The sequence below is a fragment of the Drosophila persimilis genome, unplaced genomic scaffold (assembly GCF_003286085.1).
Source record: "Drosophila persimilis strain 14011-0111.01,24,50 unplaced genomic scaffold, DperRS2 tig00000798-arrow-arrow-pilon, whole genome shotgun sequence".
Classification (NCBI taxonomy): Eukaryota; Metazoa; Arthropoda; class Insecta; order Diptera; family Drosophilidae; genus Drosophila; species Drosophila persimilis.
The window spans coordinates 1173653-1191821 of record NW_020825355.1 but is presented as its reverse complement, the minus strand read 5'-3'; the positions used below and the strand labels follow the sequence as shown (position 1 = coordinate 1191821).

The window sequence follows — 18169 nt, the reverse complement described above, 5'->3', positions numbered from 1 at the left end:
CAGTCGACAGTCGTCGGTGTCGTCGTCGTCTAAGGAACAGTCTCCCTGGGGGCCATTGTCCGGCCCAAAAGACATTTGTGGTATGCCCCCTTGCCACCCCCCACCGTGCAAAAGAAAAACCATTAAACATTTATTTGCCACAACGAGGCAAGCTTCCATGGAAATACTGCTACAGGAATTATCCACAAAATTAATGTGAAAAATGTTTTCTTTTTTTATTTTTTATATTTTTTGCCAGTTTTGTATCTAGAATTATTCATGGCCAATTCTTGGAATCTTTCGGAAATGGAAATGGAAATGTTTTCATTTCCATTCATTCATTTTACAGCCGAAAGAACAGCTGGAATGTCAGTCAAAAATGTTGCCAAAAAATCTATAATTATTGAAATTCCATTTCTGTCCAAAAGAACAACGAAATTTGAGACCATATTTAACCTGAATTTAACGTGTAACTTTTGGCTAACGATCAAATCGTTGCGGCGGCCATCAACTAATTTCGAAAGTTTTCCGGCCGCTGCAGCCACAGACTTTTCCGAGCAATATCTGGGCCCGGTCACATGCTAAACTTTTGCAGTTTTCCTTTTTTTTTTTTTTTTTTTTGGTGTGGCTGCCAATGGCCATGGCAACGAACTGGCAACTTTGTTAATGGTTTTGTCATAAATTTTAATTCGATTGCATCTGTGGGGGAGGAGGGGGGGGGGGGGGGGGGGTATGAAAAATGCATTAGACCCGAGGAGGAGCCTAAAGCAAAAGTTTTTGATAGTGCGACTAACCGCAGAGACTCGATCGAGAGACGCACACACACAGGACACACGGAGGACACACGGAGGACCCAGAGGAGGACCCAGAGGAGGACAGGGAAAAGCCAAGCCAAGCCGCAGACGCGCAACAGCCTTCGAGGCAGTCTGTTGTTTGAAGACGAAAGACGAAAGACTCAATTAATTTATGCAGTGTGAAGTAAAGTTTGTCTCTCTCTCGCTCTCTCTCTCTCTCCTGTGGCACTCCGAGGCAAAGCCACAGTGGAGCCAAAAGACGCCTGGCAATTACAGGACGACAAAGTGAAGAGGCTGGAAAATGCGTTCAATTAATGAATTTTAAATGAATTCTCATTGTCACTTCCGTTTTGGGTGGGCAGCCACTGCCGCTGTCACACAGTGCGTATGCGCGTTGCAACCGCGAGGCCAAAAGCCCAGCGTAAAAAGGAGCCCAAAAGCCGAGATGACGAATGCCGATGAAGGATAAAAGGACACCATTGCGTGCAGCATTATCTGCCTGCCCTGTGCGTGGGTGCGTGAGGGGGATGGAGGGGGGCACAGTGGGCACGATTTAATTGTAATTTGGACAAAAACACAGAAACGAAAATAGGGAAAAATAAACACTAAAGATATCTATGGGCCGTCATTTACTTCTTTTTCTTGTCATCTTGGGACTTGGTGTCCTTGGTGTCCTTTGGTGGGGCCTTGGTGTCCTTTGGTGGGGCCTTGGTGTCCTTGCTGTCCTTTGCCTTGGCCTTTGGCTCCTTGGTTTCCTCCTGATCCTTGGTCTTCTGGCCCTCTTGAGCTGCAGCCTTCATTTCCTCTGGCTTCTGCTTCGAATCCTCCATCTTTTGGGTCTCCCCGTCCGGCCTTCAGTGGAGCAAACCCCTCATCAGTACTCGCCCGCAGTTTGGCGGCCAACAGCCCCCCGTACTTACTTGACAAAAATGGAGAGCGGATCCAGGGTTACCTCGGGCTCCTTGAACTTGGGAAACTCCAGCATATCGACGCCCTCGCCGCCGCCGTATTTGAGGGCCAACTTCTCCAGGGTCTCGTTCAGCTCCTTCTCGAACTCGGGGCCCGCATCGAGCGGCTTGCCGGTGGGGCTCTTCTCGCGGTACTCCTTGACCTTCGCCAGGAAGATCTCATAGATGGGGTCCTTGTAGCGACGCTCCGCCGACACGGCGATTGAGCGGCGACAAAACAGAGAGAAATTCGAGACGCACAGACGAAACATTGTTTTGTGGGCAATCAAATGAAATCAAATGAGACTGAAACGGGTTCGGAAAAGCCTGCTGGGTTATGGGGAAACACAGTTCCCTTTTGCTTTCGAAAAATAACAAGAAAATGCCGCCAGGCAGTCAGGTGCGTCCTGTGGCTGGGCTCCTCGGGCTCCTCGGGCTCCTCAAGGATCAGCGACAGGACAGGCGACATCCGAAATGTTTTATTGTTGTAACTGTCGTCCTGCTGGGGATAATATATAGTCCGCGGCACACACAAATCACATGCAACCTCCCCCCCCCCCCCCGTCCCCTTTGTCCTGAAAATGAAGTGGAACTTGGTGGCTGCGCACGTGCCCGCTTTGGGCCTGGTCTTTGCCTTGGAATTTGAGTTTCGGGCACCAAATGATGTTAGCCTAAGAGGTGCGCGTCCATAGAGGGTATCCGTGCCCCGCCGCCACCCTTTCTCTCTCTCTCTCTCTGTCTCTCTCTCTGCCCCTATCCTGTGTCCTGCGTTTTGTCGTTTGTCCTTCCTTCCTTCCGTTTGAGCAAATGTTTTGTTAGCGACGCGGGCCTCTTCTCCAAAGACTTCCGTTCTGCGAAAAATTATGCGGAAACGGAAGACCACAATCGAGGGGGTGGGCGGGGGGTGTCCGTGTGTGTGTGTGTCGGTAGTGGCACGTGTCCTGGCTGGCTGCCTGGGATCCACTTTGTCATCAGGTTGAATTAGAGGACTATTCAATTTTCATTATTAAATAATGAACCCCCCCCCCCCTCCCCCCACCCGAAAAGCATTGATGGATGTACGTGAGAGCCTGGAAGAGAATTAAATGCACATAGTGCGTGTCCTTCAACGAAGGATATCCCTCAAGCGGCTCGGATGGAAATTGTAATTAAATTTGTGACCCATCTATGCCATAAATCTCCGCTCCAGGCGGCAGCTGCTTGAACACCTGGTCCTGGTCTGCCACAGAGAGAGAGAGAGAGAGAGAGAGAGAGAGCGGAGCGAAGATCTTCGTGTCGCCCCACGTGTGCTGCGACTCTCCTTTGGCGATAAATCAAAGCGAAATTCACATAATTTTCATCGTTTTGCACACACACAGCACTCGTCCCTTTTTTGGGGGGGGGGTGGTGCGGGGGTGGGTGGTGCGTGGGGGTGGTTTTTTAAACGTTAAACGTTTCAATAAAGTCGAGCACCTGTCAATAAATCGAAATTGCCTTCTCGTATTATTTTTATCGGCTACGTTTTCTGGTTTACATTGCACGTTGGTGGCGCCACACACAATCTGCTTCACATTTCACAAGACTGCCACAGGGGCCACGCCCCTTCCTACCGTTCCATGTGTGCGTCTGTGTTGGCCCTATCTCTTGTCGTTGAGGTTGAGGTTCAGGGGGGGGGGGGGGGGGTTCATCCTTCGTCCTCGTCAGCGCCATCATCTTCTTCCAGCTGAGCGCGTCCTGCGGGTGCGGGTGCGGGTGCTGCTCCTGCTGCTCCTTCTACTCCCATCACCTGCTCCTCCACTCCTGCGGTTTTCCACTCTTCTGCTCTCTCTCTCCTGCCTTTCGTCCTGCTTACAAGTCCAAGTTCTGGGTTTTAATTCACTTTTTGGCAATCGAATTGTGGGACAGTTTTCATGCCGTTCATTTCGTTCGTTTCTGGCTTTAATTACGGCCCGGACTGGGCCCCTTTGAAGTATGTATTTTGGCAGTGCTTTAATTTTAATCCACTTGCCGCTTAAAAGGCGACCAAGGCGAGTGCCATTTTTACGAGCGCCTCGGCAGCGCCTTATGAAAATTTAATAAGCATTGAGAGGGGCAGCAGGGGGGGCCCAGAATGAAGGATGTATATGTGGCAGGGAGAAGTCGCTTGCCATTGGACATATCCGTATAATGAGAGTGCCGGAAAATCTTTTCGGGGGGCGGCAGGGGGGGGGGGGGGGAAGGAGACAGCGACTCCACCGCAGCGACTGCTTCTCCGCCTTCTCGACACACACACACACACACACACGCATGTCATGTAAAAAGATTATTTAACAAGCAGCAAAAGCAGGAGAAAGCAGAAGAAAGCAAGCTTAAAAATGAAATGCGTTTCTCCTTTTCACATGAATGCCAGTCGAATGGCAGCGGCACAGTGGGTCCAAAACGGGGCACAGACACACGGCAGAGGCTCGGCCAGGAGTGGCCCTCAGGCCAGGTGTTCAACGAGCCAAAAGGAGTCGATCTAAGGCGGTTTCGGCCCTCACGTAGATATATACATTCCTTGTGATTCCTCCATCGATTGCCCCCCAATTTGCATTGGATTTTTCCCACTGTCGCCAACAGTTGGGGCTCCCCTTCCCCCCCTCCCTTTCTGTCGTGTCGTTTCACAGGCAACAAACAAGCGAAATATTATTTACGAGCTGTCAAATCCCAGTTAACGTTGCGCGTACGCTGAGCGACCCAAGGACGTCTCTTGTCTCTGAATTGAGAGTGTGTATCTGTAGCTGTATCTGTAGCTGTATCTGTATCTGTATCTGTATCTCTGTGTGTGTGTATCTGTATCTGTTTGTTTGCTGTGTGGCCGCATAGTTCGCCAAGAGACAGCTGTAGATGGGACCCGCTGCTGCCACAGATACAGATACAGATACAGCCACGAAAGATACAGTTACAGCTACAGTGCGTTCCAAAAGTGTGCCACAAGACGTCGTCTCGCCGTAGTCGTGGGGCAAGGGGGGCACGGGGCAGCCTAATAAAATAAAAAGCATAAATGAAAGCAAAATGGAGGCAAAAAATAATTTAAATTTATGTGCCCCTCCCCCCCCCCCCTTTCGGTCTCCTCCGTGTCCTTGATTTGTTTGCAGCGGAAAAAGCATTAAATTCAATCTGTGGCAGTGTGTGTGTGGCTGCCACTCAGCGTCAACTACAGCCCGAATGAAGGAGCGTAGCGTCCTGGCAAGGACAAAAGGGGGGCAGCCACTGGGCCACCGGGCGACCTGTTGTCTTGTTTAAGGAATTACTTAACCTGGTAAATGCATATCCCTGCCCGTGTGTGTGTGTATTTCGGTGTATACCCCGTAATCGAGGGTCTCCAGGGCAGGCCTCCTCTGCCAGCGGTTGGTGGACCCCAAACGAACCAAAAACCTGCCGAATTGGCTCCTTATTTAGGCCAAAATGGTGCTCTTTGAACACCTGGCCTCTTGATTAACACCCAAGGCTAGAGCAGTCAGCTTTTGAGGGCACGGCGGACCCCGTTTTATCCCCAATTCCTGGGAATTTCCTTTGCTTTATCGAAGGCTCTTTATTCCAGGGCATCCCTGCGGGTGGATCGTGTTTAAAAACTCTGGCTCTGGGCCCTCAAGGGTGTGCCATCGTGGCCTCTTGGCAAATTTGTACGCGCTGTTGCTCTCCCCATTTTCCCCCATTACTTGCTCTCTCTCTCTCTTCCCCACTCTGTCTCTCTGTCTGTCTCTCTGTCTCTCTGTTCATTGTCCCCGTCTGGTGTGTCTGGCTTTTGGGAGTGCGCTTGACAATGCGTGCGGCAGGATCTACGACAAGTTTTCTCCTCAAAAAGTGAGACAAGTGGAAATCCGTTAAAGAAAATACGGGGAAAACACACACACACACATAAAGGATCTCTCTCCTGCTCTTGTCACATAAATATGCTCGTGCGTGCGTGTCTGTGTCTGTGTGTGGCACAAAGAAATGTCGTTGGCAGCACATACAAAAATTAATTGAAAAAATGTTTATCTTAAGGACTTTTCATGAGATACAACTTTTGGGGGCCATGCAGTGGCCTTGGAAACGAAACGGGGGGCTGGAGACCAGGGAGGGAGAGAAGATATAGATACAGATACAGATCGTCTCTAAGAAAGATAGTGCATCGATACACCCTGTGGGTCCAGAACTATCGATGGGAAAAGAGAGAGTTGGGCACTTTTTAAAGGGCGATCGGTAGGAGGGGCAGGGCAAAAGGAGCTTCTAGCCGCTTTTTCCAGACGTTCCCCCTCGTCCCTCGAGGCCACTAGCCGAAGAAATATCTCTGGCAGATGGAAAGATAGACTTTCGCCTTGGGATTTGTCTTCAGGCGACTGTTTGGTCCTCTTTGAAGGGGAAGCGGTCCATCCTTCCTGCTTGCGGGTCCAACCCCAAAGACTGTTTGATCCTTTTTGAAGGAAAGAAGGCGAAGGGTCCACCCCCAAAGCCATGTTCGATGCACCAGCGGCTCAAACAGGGATCGATTGGCCACTCAATCGCTCAAGAGGCCCCTCCCAAGAGGCAGAAAGAGGGCCCCCTCCCCTCCCAAGAGGCAGAAAGAGGGCCCCCTCCCCTCCAAGAGGCAGAAAGAGGGCCCCCTCCCCTCCCAAGAGGCAGAAAGAGGGCCCCCTCCCCTCCAAGAGGCAGAAAGAGGCCGCCCTGTGACCGAGAGAGTAAGAGAGACATCTGTGGAGGGCGACTTGCGGCTCTGTGGATCCCCCACCAACCCCACCCCCTGCCGAAGGGGAGGATCATTGTCCCAATGGAAATTTGCTGAAAAGCGGAAGTGCTCGGTTCTCGGTTGTCGGTTGTCGTCTCTAAGCTTCAGGCTTAAGCCGCGTGCCACACAAAATGCATGCCATCACGGAGCACATGCCACATGCAGCTCATATCAAATGCAGCCGGTGGCAGTGGCAGTGGCAGCATCACTCTTCTATGCCACACAGAAATTCGAATTAAAATAGTTGCATCGCACACACAAATACATATATATATATATCGTATATATATTCGCGACGAGAACTAAAAATTATGCAATGCATTAAAAATTTAACAAGCGCTTATCCGCTTAGTGCCACACGCCAGCTGCAACATCCAACGGCCGATGGTGCGACGCGTCACTTTCAATATTTAAATTTTTTGACATTTTCACCAATTTCGGGGGGCACGGATGGGGGGGGGGGTGTTAAGTGTGTGGTGTGTGTGGCGTGTGTGGCATGTGCATTGGGACATGTGCCACATGCGGCACGAATATGGCATTCAATGCAAATTGGGCAGAAATAATATGCAAACATTAGCCAACAAACAGAATGGCAACCTAATTGGCGGCAATAACAAAACTTGCCGCACGGTGGCAGCAAATCGAAAAAAGGTGCAGAGGGGGTGCAGAGGGGGAGAGGGGATGGGGGGCTAGAGGGGGGTGAAATGTATGTCAATTTGCAGTAAATCCCAGGATTAAGATGCTGCCCAAGTGCCGCCACGCCCCAGTCGTTGCCGCATGCCGCAGGGCCACGCCCCCCATGGCTGACATTTAAGTAGTTTTAGAATTAATATTTAGTTGCCAGAGAACTTTATTTGCAGTTGCCACCAGAGGAGGGAGGGGGGGGGCGAGAGACTCAACAAAGTATCTGCGGTTCGGTAGCTGTGTATCTGTGTGTATCTGTGTGTGTGTGTGCGTCTGTGTGCGTGTTTTAAAATGCAACAGATGCGCCAAATTAATGCGACCATTAAATTGTATTAGCGTGTGCTTCCCAGCGGCAAGCTCTCTCCCTCTCCCTCTCCCTCCCTGCCACATGGCTGTCTGTCTGGCTTGTGCGCGTGTGTGTGTGTGTGTGTGTGTGTAAATGTATCTACCATCGCCATAGTTACTGGCGCTGCGAAATTTGTGTCTGAATAAACATGAGAGTCGTTGCATTAATGCGTGTTGCATACAAAAGCCAACAGCAGTTCCTGCCACAGGGGTAGAGGGGGTTTTGCTCCTCAATGCTAAAATATAATGCTGCTGCAGCAGTGGCAGTGGCATGCCACATTCCTTTTTGGTAATTTGTTTGCGCTCTTCGCTGCCGGAGGCACAACGACGGGGCGCATACCCTGCCACACGAAAGCGGCTTAAAAACACGATGAACCCCCCACTGGGGGGGGGGGGGGGGGCTAGAGATATTTATTCATTAGCCATTCCGTTGCTGGTATAATTTGTTGCCTTGCCACGCTTTGGGGCAATTTCGTGTTGCAATTATTGCGAAACAGCAAGGGGCAGGGGGGCGTGGCACGGGTGGGGGGGGGGGGGACTGGAATTTTTGTGGCTAGCCACTAATAGGCTTCTAATTGGGGCATGCCTCCTATTCTTCTGCTGCCGCATTCGTTCTTGCATCTGTGGCAAGTAATTTCCAGAGAGTCGCCTGCCTGCCCCTCAAGCAGCGCGAGAGCTCATTAGAGTGCACCCAAAATCTGTGCTTAGTATTTCGCCCGAAGGCGACCCCCCTTGGCCTGTGGCATGCTGCATGCTGCATGCTGATCCGTTGTGATGCAATTAAAACTAAAATTCCTCGCTAATGGCATAGTTTTCATATTGATAAAAGTTTCGCCAAGGGATTTATTTGTTTACAGCTTTGGGGGCATCCATTCCCCCCCCCCCCCACGCGACTTGCGGTCATAATTATATTAATGAACCACCGCCCCCCTCCCCGCTTGAGTGTCTCTGTATCTGCGGCTGTGGCTGGTTGTAGCTGCGGAACAAAGCGTTCTGTTGTGCTTTGGAATATTAATGCCATAATTATTTGCCACATCGGACACAATGCCTCACACACACACACACACACACACGGGCACACACATGGATACATACAATATTTGGCCATGTCCGTCCCCTGTAGGTGTGTGTGTGTGCGTGTGTGTGTGTCGTGTAACCTGCTGCGGCCTGTCGTTGCAATTCCAATTGAAGCAGAAGTACTCTTGGTCTGGCAGGACGCTGGACGCAGGACGTACGACGAAGGAGGCTCTGCTGTAAAATATTTCGATTTTCACTTAACAACTGATGCGCTTCCCTGCCCCGCCAGCCCCACCCCTTCCTTTCCATCACATCCCTCAACCGCAAGGATATACCGACTTTTACATGGCAAATGTTTCAAATGCACAAAAGTTCCTCCACAAATCCGTATCCTTCGGGGAAGGAAAAGCTCTTTTCCAGATGGAATTCCCATTTTTTTGTGCGAAAAACTTTGAATTTTCAAAAGAAAACATTTAAATCCTCGCCATGCCGAATCGTGAGGAATAATCGTATCCTTTGGATTGCCAAATCGGCTCATGCTTACGCCTCGTTCTGGCTCTCGAGCACTTTTTCCACTTTAAAAGATATTCCCTTTCCCTGGTTTTCGATCCTTCCACCGGAACACCATAAATCCTTCGATCTCTATAGATACTGCCTCGTTTCTCCGAAATTCGTTTGAAATTTCATCGTTTTCGTAGGGTATCTCCTGGTTTGGGTGCCCCGAAAACCCGGTGTTTTCATCTACTATTGCCATGTTGTCATTAGCTGTTGCCCCACAACTATTTTGGGGTTTTGCTTTCGGTCTGACAGCACACACACACGCACACGCACGCAGGGCACACACACACACACACACACACACTAATGCATAATGTAACTCAATTAATTTGCAATGGCTATTATTCCAAGCCAGGATAATTCAGCCGCAAATATGATAGAAGAAAAGCCAGGCACAGTGGCCCAAAAACCGAAAAGAGCTGGCAAAAAAGTCTTGGCATTCAATGGAGGGGAATATATTCGGGGGTTTTGGGAGAATAATGGGAATATTCCTTTGTTCCAGTCATTCGGGGCTGGGGTGGGCCTCAGATATATGGCTCCAAGGGCTCCTGGAGGTCAGCGGATCAGCCAGGGGATCGATGGGAAGAGACTGACCGCACAAGAAGCCTAAGGGGAGCCAGGATCAGCTGAAGACTCGACAGCCTGCAGCCCGCAGAAGACAGGAAGCCCGAGGCAGCCCAAGGAGGCCATCGCCAAGCCGATCTGGTGGCTGGAACACCCCAATCCCAAGGCTGGATGCTCGAAGAGATCAATAGCCATGGCCTAAGTGCTGCCCCGAAAATATCTTTTCTCTCCCGAATGGCCGCCATGGCCGACTGTCCCCACTGTGTGACGGAAGAATGCCCCCCAAAAAGCCGCAAGACGCAGTCAGGCAGGGCTTCAATCAGTTCCTTCAGTCATGATGTCAACCTGTCGCCGTGTGTGGGTTTTCCTTTGCAATTCATGGAATTTTCATCGGAAGTGGAAGGTTTTCCCCGGCAACGTGCAACCTGCAACCTGCAGTTGCAGTTGCAATTTGATTATTTATTGATTAATCTGTAATTTTCTGCCATTTCTCTCATTTCGGTAATAAAATATTCACTTGAATCCTGTTTCAAGTTGATTGTTTGTTTGTGTTTCATTTTGTACCGAAATTCCATCCGGATAGCGAGTCCTCGTTCCCCCCCTCCCCCCTCCCCCTGCCAGTTGCAATCAAATTATTCGTATATCGATATAGCAGGCATCGCAGGGTAGAGTAGAGTAGAGTAGAGTATCCCATTAAGCCTATCCAGTGGCGCACGGCTGCCACTTATTCCTGTGGCAGCAGGCAGCCGGCAGCCTTCTATTGTTCCCCGGCTCTGCCATCAATATTACTCCACTCCATGGGCCATAAGAGGCGGCATCATGGCAGCCAAACAACAAGAGGGCCCTCCTCACTCATTCGGTGGCAATGTGGCAGCGGAATCGACTTAAAGCTAGCCACAACGAAGAGCCACAGAGCGGAGCAGAGCAGAGCGGGGCGAAGCAGTGCAGAGCGAAGCAGAGCAGAGCAGAGCAGAGCGGAGCGGAGCAAGCAGAGCGGGGCGAAGCAGGGCAGAGCAGAGCGGATCAGAGCAGAGCAGAGCGAAGCAGGGCCGAGCAGAGCGGAGCAGAGCAGAGCAGGGCAGAGCAGAGCAGAGCGGAGCGAAGCAGAGCAGAGCGGAGCAAGCAGAGCGGGGCGAAGCAGGGCAGAGCAGAGCGGAGCAGAGCGAAGCAGGGCAGAGCGGAGCAGAGCAGAGCAGAGCAGGGCAGAGCAGAGCGGAGCGAAGCAGAGCGAAGCAGGGCAGAGCGGAGCAGAGCAGAGCAGGGCAGAGCAGAGCAGAGCGGAGCGAAGCAGAGCGGGGCGAAGCAGTACAGTGCAGAGCAAAGCAGTGCCCTGCATAATGAATGAATGCATTTGCTTCCAGCTGCGGCTGCCACTGCCACTGCCACTGCTGCTTCGTGGCGGTGGCAGTGGTGGTTGCAGGGTGTGTGCGTGTGTGTGTGTGGGTGTGTATCTGTGTGCTCTAAGTGCGGATTAAAGGTGGAAATAAGGCAGTTCTTCTTCGAAACAACCACCGAAACGGGACAAACGGGCGGGGGGGCTGGCATTAGCGTGCAATTTGCTCATTTTGCTAGTTTACGATTCCGGTCCCCCCCTCCCCCACCCACTGGGAGTGTACTTAACGGTTAATCCAATACGCGAGAATGCTGCCAGGTCCTGTTTCTGCCACTGGCATTTGTTTATCAAACAATTCCAATATGCTCAAGGATCTTCATCTCACTCTCACTCACTGCCGTCTCTCCCTCTCTACTGCTCCCCCTCTCATTGTTCCATTGCATAATGGGTGCAAGTGTCTCGTCTGTTTGCTTAGGATTACCGAGAGAGACCCCCTGCAAAAGGCAGCAGAGCGTCGAAAAGGTTGCATTTGGTGGTGGTTGCTGCCGACCCTTGACCCTGAGCTCTAATTTGAGTTTGACATTTATGTCAATATTTGGTCATCGGGCGGCCCGGCCATTGTTCGCACACACATGGCTCTGGGGCCCTCTGGGGCTCTCTTTGGACTGTCTGTCGTCCCCTTTTTATTATATTGTTACGCTTGCTGTCCTCATTTTCGGACACCAGCAGTTGTTGCACCCTCTACCCCGCACCCCGCACCCCGTACCCCTTGACATTCTGCGGCTTGCCACATGCGGGCTAGTGGCGAGCGACCCCTGCCTGTGTGTGTCCTGCCACTAATAGAAATTTATTGCCAAATACTAAAATACAATTAAATAAATTATGAGATTTGCCAGCCAGAGGAGGGGGCAGGGGCAGGGGCAGTGGCAAGGGCACATTTCTTATGATTTTCTTTGAGAATGGAAATCCTCTACTTTCTCTTTCCCAGGAGATAATCATGGTATGGCGTGTGGGGCTCCAGGTGAAACGGAAAAGCTTCAGGCTTCGGGCTTCGGGCTTCGTGTTTGGCCAAAAAGGATTTTCTATTAAAAGCCGCAACAAAGTAGCGGCAAAGTAAGACAAAGTAGAGACCCCTCCACCCCCCCGCACCAGTAAAAGCGCAACATGTTTCCACAAGTAGCAAGCAAATGGTGCGGCACCCAGACACCGGGACACCCGGACTCCGGGACACTCTGCCTACTTTGTCTCATCTACATGCTGCTGCTGCCTCCCCCCCCCCCCCCCTTTCCTGCCTGCCTCCCCGTAAATTATGGAGCCCCGTGCACGTCTGGTCATTAAGCCAAATAAAACCGGCGCAAGATTTATACCACGCGCCAAAGAAAGAGCAGCGCGAGGGGCACAGGAAATAGCAGCCAACAGAAGGGGGGGGGGCGGGGGCCTCCCTTGCCTTCTTCCCTTCTTTCGTGGGGGGCAGGGCAGACTTTCAAATGGACTCCGTCTCCATAGCCAAATGTTGCTCGGACCTCGGTCCAACGATTTTTCGTTGTGGGGCGGGGGGGGGTGGAAGGGCGGTGAGGGGCGGTGAGGGGGCGTTGGTGATGCGGTTGCGCGTTGCGTTAACTTTTTGATATAAATTTTCCAGCTGCTTGTGGCACTGCCACCGGCAACGGGCAACGGGCTGAGGCACTTAATTTTCCCCGCTAGTGCCAAAAATCCAACTCTATCTTCGGCCGCAAATCCTCTCCGACTCCAAGCCTCTGGCGGCCCCTCTGGCGGCACCCACTGCCACTTTTGGGGGCGTAGGCAGTAGTTACGTGCCACCTGGTGGCAGATTCACTGTGTGGAGTGTTTGGATCCATCGCGCAACAGTTAATCTTAGTTACGTTTTACTCCGAATGGAAATAAACTTACATTTGTGTGTGTGTGTGGCACTATTACCCCCCTCCACCCCCCTCCCCCCATCCTTTCGCACTAGTCTACCCCCCCTCCAGTCGCCCCTTTCTTTAATAAGATCACGTAATTTATTTAATTTGAGCCGCTTGTCGTGTCGTATGTTGTTTTATTTACTTTTTATGGAGGGGATGCTGCGCCAAAAAGGGGATCAATCGATGTGGCAGGAGGCAGGAATGGGGCAAGTACAGGATAGTGTTGGGCTGGGCATCGTTCGCAGGGTTTTATAGGAAATATTTAGAGAGAAACAGCCTCCTCTCCCAATGGTTTGTGGCTCAGGAATTTTCTTAGAATTTCACACAAATTTCCATTCATTTGATTCATTTTTTCCAATAATTAAGACACAAAACCCCTTGGGGGTAGTTCTTTTGAGTCTTTTCGGGAAATATAACCCTGAAAAAGTCCAAATTCCTTTAATTTAGATCACTTTTCCCACTTTTTTGGCCCCTGGAAGTGCCTTGTGGGTCTCTATCGGCTGAATATTTATCGGAAAAACCTCGAAAACTAGAAATTCCTTTCTGGAAACCCTTTTCTTTGAGTACTTTCGTATGAAATCGACTTTTCTGCTGGGGTATTTCGTGTTCCTTGAGCTATGGCCCTCCTTTGGCAGCTTCTTGGGCCCTAATTGTGCTCAAGTGTTTGGGGAGAAGCTCTCTCTGGCTCTCTCTGGCTCTCTCTGGCCCTCCTTGGACCCCGCAGTCAACATTGTGTGCTGTTCGTTTACTTACAGACACTTTAAAGTTTAATAAACTTTATCAAAATGCTACACTTGCAGTCGTCGGTTTGCGAGTGGCACAGTTGTTGCCACACGAACGATACAACTGCAACAATGGGCCTCGCCTGGCTTGGCCTGGCCACCGATCTTCATTTCAATAAGTTTTCTGTTTTGCTGCTGCTGCTTTCTGTGTGTGTCTGGTCGGCGGGGCAGGGGTGGGGCGGGGTTTCTCTGGCAAGTCAACAAAGTGGCGCCTGGCCCCAAAAAACTTTATCTAACACTTTGCAGCATGGCCAGATACAGAACACTGCCACAAAGGCAGCCAGTGGAGGGGGGCGGTGCGGTGGGGGTCTCAAGTTTCAAGTGCAGCCCCCGGAATGCGTCACGCACTGATGTCGAGAGGCCCTCCCCCCCGCTCCCCCTCCTCCCATTGTTTTTGGGCTGGCAACGTCTTCAACTTTCGTGGCACACACTTGCTGCAGTCATAAAAGTGCCCGACACCCGAACAGCACCACCACGCCCCTCCCAGCCCCCCTACCCGGCCGAAACCCCGAAATAAACTGCTAAATGGTTTGCTGCGGACTTTCCTTGGACTACCAGGGACCCTAAAGACTTCGACGAGAAGCTCAAGGGAAGCCCCAACTATCGTTTCCCGTAACCTTTAACCCAATCGGAGGCTCGCCCTCTCCACCTCCCTACCTCCCTCCCTTCCGCCCTGCCATTGTTCTGTTGTGTCTTTTGTTTCATTTGCTTTTAATTTTAGCGAAAAACTGCAGCGCTGTGTTTTTGGCGCCCCGTTTGCAGAGTTTTGTGCCGTTTTCCAATTTGCAATTTACCCTCGAGGGGCGCCATAATTATTTTGTTGCAATTAAAAGTCCCGACAGCAGCCAATTTATGCCCCACAATCCAAAGAGGAGAGAAATTCAAGCAAAACTTGGCGTCCAATCTTTTACGATTCTTTGAATGGAGAGAGGGGGTGGAGAGGGGGGTAGAGGGGGGGTAGAGGGGGGCAGTGAGCTTTAATCAAAAGGCAGACACTTGATTTATGTATACAACGCCTGCTCCTCCTCTCCCCTCCCCCCGCCCCCGCAGGTCGCCCCGCATTTGCTGAGGTCAAATATCAAACGAGATCCTATCCATAAATATTTGATGGCTATCAAAATTTCAATTTGCCCTATTAATTCAGCAACGAAAACACAATGCCACCAATATAATATTTCATTCGGTCGCTCCGCCGGCCACAGAGACACAGAGACTCCTGCCCCCCCAGCCCCCCAGCCCCCTGGCCCCTGCCCACATTTCGAAAATCGCCGCCTCTAAAACCATTGCGAAAATTTAACATAGAACGAAATTAATTTTAAATTATGCATGACCCCGCTCTGCCGCTCTGCCGCTGGCGTTGCGGAGCGGAGCGATGCGGAGTTCAAAACCGCTGGGGATTTCGAATATTTCCACCTGCCAACATTAACCCAGAAAAAGAAGACTCGAGGGTGTCCCGTGGCCGTGTCCGTGTCCGTGTCTCTCTCTCTCTCTCTCTCTCTCTATCTCACAGGAAACTGAATGTAATTCAAGCCAAAGCGAACTTAAAGACAACGCAGCTTCACAGGCGGAAGCAGGAGCAGAGGCAGGAGCAGGACCTGGGGAGTAGGGGCCAAGGCAGGACCTGGAGGAGTTTGGGGCCAAGGCAGGAGCACGAGGGGTAAGGGCCAAGGCAGGAGCAAGTGCAGCAGAAAGGCCTTGGATTTTTCATACCCTACAAGTACTTGAGACGGTGGGGTATGCGCGATCAGCAGGCAAACACTTCTCCTTCGATAAATATCGAAAAAAAATCTCTCTATCGTCCGATGTGGCGCTGGACGGGGGTTAGTGAGCCGGGGGTTGGCGGGTGCGCAAGAGGCTTACCCTCTGGTATTTAAAAATAAATATAATTATAAGTAAAATACCCAAATTCTGGACAGAATAAGCGATAAATATGATAATATATATATAAATATCAGATGGGAAATGGTCGAAAATAATTTGATAATTGAAGGGGAAAGATAGCCAGAAGATCCTTAAATATTATATATTTGATGCGGTATTCATTTGTGATCAGATCAAATGAGAGATACAAATAGGGAAGATGAGGGATTACTATATTTTATTATTATTATATTATTTATTACTTTATTTTATTATTATTATTTCAAATTATAGTTTACTATATTTTATATTTTATAATTATCATATTATATTATTTGTATATTATTATTATATTATATTTAATTATTTTTAAATTTTATAATATAATAAATTATATTATTTATATACAAGTTTCAGTGACTATTATTTTATTATATTAAATTATATTATTTGATTTATTATTGTATTTTATTTTAATTATATTAAATTATACTTTTTTTTATATTTCTATATTTTATTATTATTATATTATGTTATTTCTTATTATATTATTTTATATTTTTTCCTATTAAATTTTATTTTATTTTTTATTACTTTTATTATATTAATATAATATTATATTATTTATTGTTATTTATATACAATTTTATTTTATTATTATTTTATTAGATTATATTATATTATTATATTATGTATTTTAATGCATTGCTTTATATAAAAATCTAAGAAACCGACGCCACAGTGCCACAGAGACTGTGTGCCTTCAACAGTGCCGTCCCTTGAAATGGGTCTCTGGCAGAGGGTATCCTTGCAGTCGCAACATCTGGGCGTGGCTGCGCCCCCGTCTTGTTACTTTACGAGTGGCGTGAGTTTTTGCATTTATTGAGTAATAAAATCGTACATTTTCAAGCCCTGTTACGGCTGCCACGGCTACGGTTCTTCACTCTGCCACATCCCCACCGCCCCCGCCACTCCTGCCCCTTCGTGGGCAGTGCAATTGTTGGACATTCAACAAGCGCATCCGATGACTGAATTGGTGAATGGTAGAGCTCGTCCGTGCCACTGGACTGGACCCGAATCAGGCCACAGGTACGGGTCCTTCTGCCGACGCTCGCTTGCCTTCTAACGAGCCGTGGCAGCCAACCGCCCCCCCCCCCCCCCCCCCCCCCAACCCCACTCCCCACCCTTTTGGGCCATGGCTGTCTGTTGCTGCTGCTGCCGCTGCTGATGCGGCGCGATTCCTTTGTGTGCCATTGTCGAAAATTGAATTTCAAATTATTTTCACAGCTCTCTGGCCTAGTGGCAGGCGTCTCTCTCGCTCTCTCTGTCTCTGTCTCTGTCTCTGCCCCTTCTTGAGCGCCATCCGCCTCGACTGACATTGAGCCGTGACTGTCTCGCTGCCTCTTCTGCTCTTCTGCTCTTCTGCTCTTCTGCTCCTCTGGTCTCTGTATAATCGCAGCTTTATTAATTTTTTATCGCCTACTTGTGCGGCGATTTTTGTGAATTTTTATTGGAAATTAAAAATGCTAATGTCTTGAGTGGCGCGTCGCGCGGCGGCGACTCCCCTAATGCCTTTCTAATTTGTGTATTGTGCCCCGGCCGAATGACCTGTCAGAGTTTATTAAGTTTCGACTAAGCTTTGATCTCTCTCTCTCTCTGGGCCCCCCCCCCACCCCCTGGGGGGTTGTCCATCACGTCCACGAGAGAGATGTTAATGATGTGGCAAATTATTATGGCAGTTGCCCCTCACAAGTCGAAAGAAGTTCCACCTCCACTGGAGGAGGGGGGGCTGTGGGGGCTGCGGGGTGGAATCAACTGTTGAAATGCATTCAACTTGAATGGCCATTGATTTCGAGTTTTGGTTTTCACTCTTGATTGGCTTTGACTTTCCTCGTGGACTGTTCTTTTTCTTGTCTTCCTTGGGGCTGCCTCTGCCTCTGCCGGCGCTGCATTTATTGAAAACTTTCTACTTTCATTTCCCCCCCGAGGGGCAAGTGGCACACAATTGTCGAGCACATAAATTTTAGCGGCCACATGTCTGGGTTTCTGGTCGTAACAGTTTGCTTAGATGCCAAAACAATTTCCTAAATTGGCCCTGGCATTATATTTCTTTCTTTTTCTCCTCTTTTTTTTTTTTTGATTGGTCGGTCTAAAGGCTTTTAAATTAATAAGGGCTCGGGTTTTGTGCTTGATTGGGCGAATATTGTATACCCTTGCGGCAGAGGGGCAGAGGAGCGGCTCAGGCTCAGTCTCAGGCCACCCTGTTGCTTCGATTCCACTCTTTAGTGGATCTTTTGGCCTGCCAGGCATCGAACAGCCCTAGAAGGGAGCGTATGGATCCGTAGAATGGATAGAATCAATAGATCAATAGAATCAGCGTCTCATTTCATCGAATTCCTCTTATTTCTACTGAAATTTCGGTTTTTTTTCTCGCTCACTCTTCAATTGTTTCCCCAATTGAAGGCACACGAGCTTCGTCTCACGTTTGGAGCTATTTCAGAGACTGATACGCGGCTATTCCTGCTGATCGAAAGCCTTACAGAGGCATGGCTGTGATTTTATGAGTACTGCGGCTTCATGGAGGGCCCTGGAAGAGCCTGGAGGAGTCCTCCCCTCAAGTGGGAGGCTTTCGAATGCATCTTCGCCTTCGAGTCGAGGCTGTTCTCTAGCCCT

The 18169-nt window shown here is 49.7% G+C and overlaps 1 protein-coding gene across 1 annotated transcript; it reads right to left on the bottom strand.

Moving 5' to 3' along the window:
* Positions 1–1402: 1402 nt before the first annotated feature.
* On the bottom strand, positions 1403–2008 carry LOC6603656. Its single transcript, XM_026993056.1, has 2 exons — positions 1694–2008; positions 1403–1625 (listed from the first exon to the last, which is right to left on the bottom strand). Exons 1-2 carry the CDS (start codon positions 1990–1992, stop codon positions 1403–1405), a joined length of 522 nt encoding a protein of 173 aa, XP_026848857.1. The 5' UTR covers positions 1993–2008.
* Between the last annotated feature and the right edge of the window lie 16161 nt (positions 2009–18169).